The 12,421-nt window shown below is 42.7% G+C and overlaps 1 protein-coding gene across 1 annotated transcript; it reads left to right on the top strand.

The window, feature by feature from the left end:
* The first annotated feature begins 2,522 nt into the window (after positions 1-2,522).
* On the top strand, positions 2,523-12,148 carry tmem88b (transmembrane protein 88B). Its single transcript, XM_020702991.1, has 3 exons — positions 2,523-2,856; positions 3,144-3,438; positions 10,306-12,148. Exons 2-3 carry the CDS (start codon positions 3,145-3,147, stop codon positions 10,531-10,533), a joined length of 522 nt encoding a protein of 173 aa, XP_020558650.1. The 5' UTR covers positions 2,523-2,856; position 3,144; the 3' UTR covers positions 10,534-12,148.
* Positions 12,149-12,421: the final 273 nt, after the last annotated feature.

The raw sequence follows: 12,421 nt of genomic DNA, 5'->3' as shown, positions 1-12,421 counted from the left end.
TGAGAATTGCCATGGCAACCAGGAGGACGTCCAGTTGATGGGTGGCGAGTGACACAACAGCTGGAGGCGGAGTGATGAGACCCAGGGCGCCGCTTGGCATGGGGGGGGGGGGGGGGGTGTTACAGAAATCTATTGAAATAAAAGTCACTCTTGGAAAACCACAAACAGGAAAAGGAAATTGGCTTTTAAAAAGTTCCCATCAGATCCAGCAGATGGAAGTGAAAGATAGTAGTTTTTCATCTCCTGTCGCCTTCATTCCCCTGATGTGGTTTCTGAGTCTGGGCAACGTCTCTTCCCTCAGCTCTGCCTCACCCCCCCAGCCATCTTTTCCTGTTGTTCTGGGTAATTTAATCTGAACAATAAAAAGGTTGACTGTCTGCGTGTGCAGGAAAACAAATCAATCATCCTCTTATCTCCCAGCCACGCCGCTGAAGAAGACTGCAGGCTGCTGAAGGATGAAGTGAGGAGAGGAGACTCCAAAACGGACATTTGTCAACAAATCCCAACTCACCGTAAGGCATCACAACGTTGTTCAGATGGCCAAACTCCAGCAGACCTCAGCTCTTCAGCTCCCTCAGTTTGGTTCTGCTAACTTCATGCCAATCACTTCCACTTGCTCTGAGTTTAATCAGATGTAATGTGAGGAGGAAAGAAATATAAGGTTTTTGTACGTAGCTGATGCCAAGTTTACTTCAAATTTCCTGATATCAGAACAGATTAAGTTACTTACTGTCTTTTTCTGAAGCTAGTAAAGGTGGACACAGATAGAGTCTGGGTTGTTGGAGGATTCTAATGAAATAAATGATTTGATGTGTTTATTATCGGTTCCACAACCTGCTGTTCTTCTGTTTTCAGTTCTTCAAGAAGGATCATCTCCGAGTGACCTATAAAAGGCCTGAAAGTCATCCTCTGTTTAAAAGTCATTTATAAACCTGAAAGACAGTCTGAGCAGTTTGGAGGAGCATCTATGTTTAACTGCAGGCATTTTGGAAATATGTTTTAGAACAGCTGAAGCTGTTTCCTTATAAATAAGATTCTTGTTGTTCACCTTTTTGCGTTTCTTGAGTCAAGTTTGGTCTTCTTTGTTCCGCTTCTATCACTTCCTGTCCTCTCATTCCCACTCTTCTTCTTAGTCTTCTAGCTCCTCCCACTTCTGTTGAAGGCAGTTGAACTCACCTGCTGTCTATTATGGCACAACTGAGTGCTGAATTTTCATATGTGCATCCAAACCTGGAGGACGTGGTTATTCATTTTGTTCATTAGTGTGGTCATTGGGGCTTTGCAATGAACACCAAGTCACCTCACAATCTGTATCTGTGTCTGAGGTGTGAAAAAGAGTTTACAAACTGCTGTGTAATGATGTTTTGCAAAAAGTGTGAGGCTGACATTTTGTGTCATGTTTTTTTTCTTTACCTTTACTTACCCGGTGGGGGGGTCCCATTGAGATTTTAAACCTCTTTTTCAAGGGGAACCCTGGACTAGAATAAACTAAGATACAATGAATGTTGTGAAAATCTGCTGAGGTTTTTGGTGAATTAGAGTAGAATTTTGCAGATTGTGAGAAATTTTTATTTAAGTCTGTCAACAATTGTAAAAAAACTGAACATGTTTCCAACATTCTGGTAAAAACAATTGTGCAGCAAGAGGGGAGCACCACATTTGTGAGCTCGCCATGCTGACCAAGGTAAAACATCCAACTCCTAAAACTAGAATCTTTTTCCCCCCCAAGTATCTTTTTTAATGATGCTGGAAGAGTTAGGAGGTACTAGATTAAAATTCCTAGGAGGAGTTACAATTCAAGATGTCAGGGTGATCACAAGGTCAAAGGTCAATGAAAATTTGATTGTGGTTGTAGACTTAAGCTGGTGGCATTTGTATGTTATGTCGTGAAGACAAAAGTTCTTCTTCCCCAAACTGTGAGAAGATGTGAACGAGACCGAATTTCACACTTTGCCACAAAACTGCAGCCAAATTGCAGGTCCGATTGCCATCCCATAATAGTTTCAAAACGTCCTTTTGAAAACTCCTACATGGGAGATTTTTGCCTCATAAATTTGTAGATGGTTTCTCCACCTGTGATGTCATTATTATGATTTTATTTTTCATTCGCTGGGAGGGGTGGGGGGAGTTCACTTTGTCTCTATGTCTTGTTTTTTTTATTTGAATACGATTGTAGCTTTTATGTAATTATGTCACATTGTGTTGTTTTCTGTTGATTGCATGTCTTGGGTACTGCAGGTAGAAATTCAGAGTATGGTCCACAGCAGCTTTACTTTGATTAATGTGTTCATGGTCCAAAAAAAAAAGAAAACGAAATAAAGAAAAATCATTTCCCCCTTTTAATAGGTGGTTGCAAATTTTGGTGAGTTTGTGTTGGGGACCAAATTTAGGCTCAAAGGTGCAGTAAAACAAACAGGAATTGCACAAACAACCTGGTCCTTGCAGTCCAGGACTGCTGAAGTACATGATAAAAATAAAGAAAATAAAAGTAAATAAAAAAATTCTTATTATTGCCATTTCTGCAGCCAAAGCTAACTTTTGCCCACATTTGAAGCAGCAGAGGAACCCAAAGCCCGCAGGTTTGTGTCACCTGAATCTGTGTGACCTGTCTTCCCAAACAGAGTGTTCGTTTTTTCAGGCTGTCAAACAGTTCACGAGCGCGCTCTCTGGGGACGCAGCGCTTGCGCTTGCTCGCGCGCGCAGACGCGCGGAGGATGCTGACGGACGGCGGCATCAGTTCTGCTGCGCAGGGTTCAGGACGCAGGAGTCTGCTCCGCTGCTGCCGTTTGCTCACGAATCCAAAGCTCCACCGCGACCACAACCGAACCACAGACCCGACCAGGACTCTGCTCACAGGTAAGACCCGCAAACACCTCCAGTCCACGAGTTTCAGCCGCTTTTTAGTCACAGTTTGTAAAGAAAAACAAGATTTTCATTGAGATCTGACGGGTTTGCCCCTTTAGAATACTTAGGGAAGTGATAAGGAATGTTTCCTCCAGAATAAAACAAAAGGTTGAATAAAAATGAGAGACATGTTTGTTTTGGGTTTTGAATTTTTAATGTGGCAACAGTGTTTGCATAACAAATTGCATTTGGAAAATCAGAAGAGTTTTAAACAGCTGCTAATCCTCCCGTGTCTTCAGGATGTGTGGAGTGGATGTGGACCTGGATGATGGGGCTTCAGCTGAGGACGAGAAAGAGGAGGAGTTCTGGATGGGAGACCGGGTGAAGATGCTGCCCCCCCCTGTGGCTCACAGCGAGGGCAGTGCATGGGGCAGCCGGAGGGGCAGGTGTGGCTGCCTGGCTTGTGGGGCGGTGGTCGTCCTCTGGAACGTGTGTGTCGTCTCTGCCAGCCTGCTGCTGCTGGTCGCCGTGTTCGCGGTGGTGCTGCTGCCGGCGGCGCTGCTGCTGTACGCAGGTTTCCTCTGCCACTCCAGGGTGAGTCGTCGGGTTTGGTTGCAGTACGGGGACAAACCTAAAGAAAAGAACTGAACTGACGTCCAAAAATCAGACCAAAGCTTTTCTTCTTGAACTGCAAACAGTCAGATCTGACTATCTGTGCAGCAACTTTCTTTGTAGAAAGTCATCTCACACGATAGTATTTACCCCCAGTCTTGTTTTGGTGCTCCCACAGCTTATGCATTGTAACATGCTGATAATATCAATAACATTACACTCAGCTTCCTCATGCCATGAAATGCTGCCTAGGGAAGTGTTTCCCTGCGATGCCACATTGGTTCTGTGCTGGTTTTCCTACTGACAGGGAGGAGATGCAATCACACAGTAATTCAAAATGAATACTTTTGAGATGAGAAGATGAGCAAATGATGTTCATTTTACTGTTGCATCTGCTTCCTCTATCTAATGAAGCAAAAGTGGAAGAGAAAGTGCAGGAAAAGGTATTAACTGATCAGAAACACATTTTCTTTATTTTAGAGAAATAACTTTTTTTTTTAACATTTAGACAACAAAAACATTGTTTTGTTTTTCTGTATTTCTGCATCATTGCGCTTCTTTTAGTCAGAAATCTGTGGTTTGTGGTCACTGATGTTTTTCTTCAGTCTTGTTGCACATTTACGCCGTAGAAGCTGCAGACAGAGGCAGAGCGGTCCACATCTGCTGCAGACTCAGAACAGGGCGAAACTGGAGACAAAGGAAAGGTTTCCCTGCATTTTGCTGTGCAGCAACATTCAATACTTGTTATTGTTAACACACAAAAAGGAGAACATGAGGGGTATTACTGAATAAATTAATGGTTTCTAAGTAGAACATGTAGTCCCTCTGCTAATCTGAGACTCATTTCCATCCCTGTCAAGTCCATGTTAGAACCAGATGTTTTCTGAATCAATGTAATAACACAGTTCAAGACAATTTATCACTGGGATTTGCAAAGTTACTGATTGCTTAAAGTGAATCCATTTTGTGGTTGTAATTGTCTGCACAGAACTGTTTTTCTCAATCTTCATAAAGCAACACGTTTCAGGACTGGGGTTCGTGTTTCTTGTTCAAGTTGGTCAAAAATAGGTAGTAGCAGTGTTGGAGTGTTTTGATGGCCTGCTGTCTTGTTGAAGCTTGAATAATCACAAAAGACATATTCAGCACAACACAAACAAGCCGATGGATTTGATGAAAGGAAGAGCAGATGGAAAAACCAAGTACTGGAAGCTGTTCTAACCCTTTTGCTATCATGTGGGGTCATCCGGACCCTACATGATAGCACAAGGGAGAAAGCATCCTGGGCTCCTCTACTTTTGCTCATCATTGGGAAATCACTCTTGTTCAGTGCTGGTCTACAGCTCAAATGTACAAATACAGATGAATTACTTTAATTAAACTCACACTGTCTGAAGCACAAACAAGACTCAGGATTTTTCAGCAGACACCTGGCCAGTAAAAACACTTCCCGATATATTTGGTCAGCTCGTCCATTGTTCACAAACTAAACCTTCATGTACCTCAACGTTGCTTTATCTTAACGTTATCCTGAAATGTAAAGCAACTTTGCTGTCCTTCACAACCCAAATCCTTGAGCATCTTGATAAATTGTAGAAGTTGGGGGTTTCACCATTGACTGTATCTGAGAACTGTACGAAGCGAGTGTGACATCACCCACGGATAGCAGCTTGCTTCCGGCTCCAGTAAAATTAAGTCGTTCGGTCGCCATTTTTTTCGTGATATGGATGCCGCCATGTTGGAGCCAGACAATGTCTGTAAGCAACGATTGTCCGAGTCGGTCGGAGTCACCGTTTCTACTGCAACCACTCTCTCAGGTTGAATCGGTTAGTTCAAAAGGGGCCCAAGTCCAAGAGGTTTGTTTTTCCAGGAAATGATTTTAATTGCATAGCTTAAAGGGAGGCTACACCAAATGATTAATACTTCACCCAGATTTAGCACCAGTTCATAACTTACAAATGCTATAATATGAAGCACCTCACTTTTATCATTTCAGAGGACTAGCAAACTAAAGTCTCTGGACTTGGGCCCTTCTTGAATTAAACAGGGGCGCTGTCATATTGGATAACTAGTGCTGCCATCTATGGGATAAAGCTAAACCCATGCAAGAGAGGCCCAAAGCCAGGAATTTTGCACTTAATACATTTTAAATGTAAAGCATAGTCAATACATTACAACAGACTTGGGACTTTTGCACATAATCAAATAACTTTTCCCTTGATGACCATAGAACGGGGGTTGGCAACCCGCGGCTCAGGAGCTGCATGTGGCTCTTTAGCGCTACCCTAGTGGCTCCCTGGAGCATTTTCAAAAATGTTTGAAAATGTAAAAAGATGGGGGAGAGAAACATATTTTTTGTTTTAATATGGTTTCTGTGCTCGTCTGGGGCTGTGGGCGTCCCTCTCCGGTGGGGCCCTGCGTTGGGCTCTTCCAGCGCGGCGGGGGGCTGCTTTCCTGGCTGGGCTGGGGCGGCGCTCTCTTTCCCTCTGCGCCTCCCTGCTCTCTGGCTCTGGGGGCCTCGCGGCGGTCCTGCTGGCCCTGGCCTGGGTGGCGGTCTTGGTCGCCCGGGGGGCGGTTGTTCCCTGCCTGTTCCCGTGTGGCGTTGGGGGAATTCCGGCTGCCGCTGCTGCTGCGGCGGGGGTCTGGGTGTGGGGGTGGCTGGGCGCTCCTCCTCCTTCTTTTCACATTCCACCATCCATTTTAGAAGAACATAAACACTCACCTGAGCACAGGTGTTAGCCCACCTTTGCACTAATAGTTTGCATGATTGAATGAATGAAATATTTCACACTAGTTGGTTTAAAGGCATAGGTATGCGTTCGTGAACACTATCTGTTTTGTGTGCATGTTGACATGTGGACATTTTTGCGGCTAGCAGGTGTGTTGATAATATTTGAGTGTGTGTGAACAGGCCCCGCCCTTTTTGTACTACATTTGAACCGTACCGTAACGATAAACAACCAGTAAACCTGTCTGCTCTATGCTGCTTCATGGTCTTACCCCCCTTCCCCTCCTATTATCACCCTCCTACCCCCCCCTCTCTCTAACGTCCCTCTCTCTTCTTCCCCTCTTTCCTTTTCCGTCCGGTCCAACACCAAAGATTTTCAAACATGATTGAAATTAATAAAGTTTGGCCTCAATTACAAAAGGGGTTTATTCAGACATACCTTTGGTTTGTCTGAAGATGAATAACCCCTCTTGTTAAAATAAAATATGTCCAACACAAGAGGCCCTCAGCTTTCATCTGTTTGCCTAGCTGTTGGACAGGACAAGTTAAAAAAAAAAAAAAAAAAAAAAAAAAAAATATGGTTTCTGTAGGAGGACAAACAAGACACAATCATTCTTAACATTTTCCAATGCTGTAAGAATGTGTAGAATAAATATTGTAACGCCCAGCAGGTATGTCACTTGCTGCGGACGAATCGGAAGCCAAGCTGTCAAAACTGTTGAGCTGTCAATCAACTGGCTGCGCTAGAGTACTGCCCGTGTCCCACACACCGAGCAGTCTGAGAGAGGAGGAGGCAAAAAGAGCAACCGAGTGTGCAGCCTCTTTCCGGCATATCAAGCCCATTTATTTTGAACACAGACCACATTGAACATTACACAGGGGTCATCAACCTCTCTCCCTCCCACACTCATGGTGCAACATAAAGAAACAACATAACAGGAAGAATGAACTAAGGTGGAACAACAAAACTGCCATATGAAAAGAAACGTGGGCAAACAGAAACGCTCCTGCTGAGCCCTAATAAGATCATCATCCCACATCCCACAATCCCCTGCTGCTAACAGACCTAAAATGAACATGACCGCCACTACAATATTACATTTCAACATTTCTGTCAACGAAAATTTGCGTCATAGCCTGCGACACACGTTTCTACCAGCAGGGCTTTTTTTTTTTTTTTTTACTTTTACGGACCGCTAGGCAGGTGGCTGATGGAAATGGAACCACCGTCAGTTCCGTGCATTGCTTGATGAAGTTGAAAGGAAATATTTTGTTCTCCTGCTACACAACATAGTCCGATGGCTGTCCAGAGGTGACATTTGCGTCACTTTGTCGTCTGTTTAGAACACGTGAAAACATTCCTGAAAAGCAAAGACCTGAACTACACCCAACTAGAGGATACTGAGTGGCTCTAAAAGCTGCACTTTTTGGTGGATGTGACTGTGAGAAGCCATCTAAACGAGCTGAATGAAAGTCTGCAGGCGCCGCAAATGCTTGAAGCTGTTCTGTCATTCGAGCTCAAGCTGACTGTCAAGCACGTTCCATTTTATTGTTTTTTATTGTTTTTTTGTTCGAATCCTCAAAATAAAAATGACATCACAAATCGGATTTCTTTATTACATTTCTTTAATTTTATCAAAGCAATGAAACATAATTCTTTAATATTGTAATGAAGTTAAACTTCCACAACAGAGCAGTCACGTGACGCGTCGTTCTCCGCAGAATGCACTGCAGGGCAAATAAACATTTAATCGTTAATAATGCTCATTATGTATTTGTAGCAACTTAGTCATTTTGATAGTAGGCTAATATAGCTAATATAGATACATATTGCATGTGGTGCCTTCATTATCAGGCTTAAAGAGGACTTTTAATATTTTGCAGCTCCAGACATATTTGTTTTTTGTTTTTTTCGTCCAATTTGGCTCTTTCAACATTTTGGGTTGCCGACCCCTGGCCTAGAACAGATAATATCTCTATTTTGAAAAACTGTGGACTGAGTGAGGTTGTTGGACGGCTGAAACCCATAAGACATAACAACATAAGACCACATACTTCTACTGAACCATCTGATTGGTCAGTTTGTAACTTGAAACTTTTATGAAAACAAAATTTGGATTAGGGCACGGTGGAACAGTGGTCGGCGCCCGGTTCAAGTCCCGGCTGGGGGACCTGAAACGGAAAATCAATGGGGGACCTTTCTGTGTGGAGTTAACATGTTCTCTATGTGTATGTGTGGCTTCCTCCCACCGTTCAAAAACATGCTTCATAGGTTAATTGGCAACTCTAAATTGTCCATAGGTGTGAATGTGAGCGCGAATGGGTGCGTGATATGTGTGACCCTGCGACAGACTGGCGACCTGTCCAGGGGTTCCTCCTATCTTCGCCCGTGAGTGGCAGGGATAGGCTCCAGCAGCCCCGTGACCCAGAAAGGGACAAAACTGTAGAAAATGAAAGAAAAGAAAAAAAGATGAATGAAATTAGGATTAGCAATAAAATGTTTTAAAAAAGCAAGAACAGTCATTCTGGCAAATAGAATGACTGAGTAACAGCTGTTTATTTCTCTATAGAAGTCAATGGGATTTTTAGCTTCTTAGAGCCAGCGGGTACTTCCTGTGTGGAACGCCAGCGGGGAGGAGTCACTCAGTCAGTGGCAGCATAGCACACAACTTATTTCACCACACCCCATTGTACTGCTCATGAAGGTCAGTTTGGCTTTTCACCACTGTACTGATATCAGTGGTTCAGAATGGTCTCCTGAAGAAATGTGCCGAGCCAAAACAGGTTGGTGTGGGGATGTTGAGGCTGAGCAACAGTCCTAAGGTCATCAATAAACACAGAAACCCAGATTTTGACCAGACCTTTGGCAGCTTGAGAGTTGACGACAGATCTCGTGCTAAAGAAACAGATGTTTGCACTGAAGCAGGAACGTTTTAAAAGGTAGAACATTACCATGGTGTTAACATCTGGTTGCCTCAGAGGTTGTGTTTACTTCTGGATCGCTCCAATATCAACACCACATTTGCCCTGGCCCGCCCAAATATTTAGCCAAAGTATGTTCACAAACCATTTACACGGAGGAATCTGCTCTGTTTCTGTGCTCTCTATCATGTGTTCCTCAGCTGGAAGTTCAGGCAAGTATGAACCCATGTCATCTGTGGAAGATGGGAGGATTGCGCATGGTTAGAGCTGGCACATGCTCAGCAAGCCTTTGGTGTGTTGGAACGTGCACCAGGTGAGCCTCCCATGAGCTTACTGATACCGTCCCGTGTTTGAACTAACTGCCTTTCATGGGGAGTAGAAACACGCTTAGATACACTCTTTCAGCAGAAGTTTCCTGTAATTAGTCTGTCAGAAAGCTGCAGTCCGTTCGAGTCGCACAACAGGCAGACAATCTTCAAACCAAAGGCTGATGAGTCCCGGTTCTGTCAGAACATAAGCCCAGAGACTTTGCAGACCTGCTCCTACATGACAGGTGAAGTCATCCTCCCTGTTTCTGGTGCAGTTTTTGTCATGCATCCCAGTTATCACTACATCCATGTAACGTGACCAGAATGGAGAGACAAAATCAGAGTTTTATCTCACGACGTGCACACAGCGTGACAGACTCACTGAGGGTGTCTGTTTTGGCCACAGCACCCAACTGTGACACAACATCAGGGAGGAAAATGTGGTAGGCAAAAGCCAACCTCAGAGGACGCTGCGTTTTCAACCCCACTGTTGCTATGGTGCACGTGTAGGAGGCAGCATTGATCCAGAGAAAGCTTATAATAGGAAATCGTTGAACAAAAGGTCCTGTGACGCGACCAAATCACTTCAAGTGTCTGAGTGTGTTTGAGAGTTTGGCAGAGAGCGCAGGTGTCAGCTCCAAACCACACTTCCACCTCTCTGCTCTTTTCTCTTTGCATTTACTCCTGTTTTGTTTCATCTTCTTTACCCGTTTCTGGATGTTCTCGGCCGGCTCAGCTGGAGCCCCGAGCCCCAAGCAAATGTCTCTCCCCATGAGCACACCACACCTGTCTGCCTCCTGGCTGCGTTTAAGTTGAATCAACAACGTCCTCACATCCTGTTGAGCACTTTTCTCTCCCCCCCCCTTCCGCCACCTTCTGTATTTGCCCTTGCAGGTGCTCAATGCCTCCTCTGCCATCTGCCACTACCTGGATGACAACAGCTGCTCCGCCCTCATCATCCTGGGGCTGGTCATGATGTCTCCGCTGGTGGTGGTGGCAGCTGCCGTCTTCTGCGGGCTGATGCGAAGGTTTCGGCTGCTGCTTTACATCCAACCTCTCATGCGGGCCCGGTACAGAGTGAAGCTTTTGGACTGGATGGGCAGCGTGCACGCCTGGGTCTGATGGTCATCATCATCATCATCATCATCGAGTGAAAAAGAGCCGGGGGTCCAAAGGATGCGCGCAGAGTTCTGATGTATCAGGATCTGATGCGTTTTCCGGCAGAATGATGCAGAACAAAAACAACACATTTCTCTTTCCGGTGGCAACTGTCAAGGTCTTTGATTAAACCACAGTCACTGATCCAGGAAAACTCATTTAAAAAAGAGAAAATAAAGAGAACATACACCCCCTCCCAAAAAAATGTGCAGTTTAGAGAATCACATGTAAAAAATATTCACTGACACACATAAATTCCTACCGTCTGTATTGAAAATGCACTGTTAATTTACAAAAAGCAAAGCTTTAGATATTAATGAATTTACATAATAGATTAGAAAGTCTTCATAAAATGTAAATAAATAGTTGAGAAAGTCCAAAGGTGAAATTAACTTATTTAGATATTTGTTTTTCTGGTAGATATTCAGTCTGAGGACAAATTGGTTCCTGTAGAGAACTACCTATTATGGGATGTGGTGACTTACATTGCAGGAGAAGTTTGAATTATTTTTTTTTAATTCTTATTTATTTATTTTTTGCTGCAAAGCCTGAAAAAAGCAGAAAATCCAAACTTAAAAAAAATGAATTGAAAAAACAATCAAAGGGAAGTCCTTGAAACACAGGTTTGCTGCAGTTGCTGCCTCAGCCGTCGGTTTGATCATTTCTGCTGCTGATGTTGCTCAAATCATACATGTACATATCTTCATAACAGGTCATAAGTCTTGTATTATATCACTGGTATGTAGATAAAGTAGTTTAAACTCTCAGTTATAATTGACATGAGCTCTTTTTGTAAAATTAAATCATTCAGCTGCTTGTGTGAAAGCATTTTACTTATTAGCCAGATTTTTAAGCTTGTCTAACAGCTTTTTTTTTAGCAGGTATTAAGCGTTTGAAGTTTTTTTCTGAAAATAACAAAGCATTTATTTTATTCTGCTGCTGGAGGTTTATTTTTTTAAAGACTTATTCTTCATATTTTGGGTTATTTTAAGCAGTTTTCATAACATCTCTGTGTAGTTTTACAGTAGAGATACAACATGTATGTTTTCTCATAGGGACGGATCTAATATTATTCTATTTACATGAAGCCAAATCTCTCCTGAGTTTGAATCTTGAACTCAGATTCATAAAGGAAATAAATGTTCTCAGTGAAAAGGTGAATGAACTGAAATAAAATGTAAAACTGCACATTAAGTCTTTGGTGTTGTGGGCGGGGCTGAACATCATTTCAGTCTTTATGTATAAAACTATTTTATTCCATAGATTACTGCATCTATTACAAATTGTGGTACCATTAGAATATCAAGCCCGGTGGTTGTTTTAAAAAACAATATTTACATTTTATGTTTTGCTTTGCATTGAAATGAAAAGTTTTCTTTGATGTTTTGGTAAGTTTGAAAACAGGTTTATTAAAGCTTATGACCGGAATTGTTTCCAGACATTAATGCGTTGTGCTGCCACGAATAATGACACGGGAGCGGATATGAGGTCCAGGCCGGGGATCGGCCCACAGATCTTTGACAATCTATTATTCAAATGTGAAAACAATATTATTTAATAAAAATGGTGACACAGTGCACAAGGACTAAATATTTTATTCTATACAGATGAGAAGGTGAGTCTATGGGAAACAATTTTGAAACAGGTTCAACATTTTTACAAAAAAAAAAAAATATATATATATATCAATATTCAGTAGGGATTAATAGGCTTAATTGATGAATCGATTTATCTCTTTTTGAGGCAAGTTGATAATTAAATCGACCTGATGTGAAAAAACAACAGTGGGAAACTAAAATGTGAATTGATTTAACATTCATTCTTGTTTACTTGTTTGTTTGGACACATATTT

The sequence above is a fragment of the Oryzias latipes genome, chromosome 5, assembly GCF_002234675.1.
Source record: "Oryzias latipes chromosome 5, ASM223467v1".
NCBI lineage: Eukaryota > Metazoa > Chordata > Actinopteri > Beloniformes > Adrianichthyidae > Oryzias > Oryzias latipes.
This window is presented reverse-complemented; position numbering and strand designations above follow the sequence as displayed.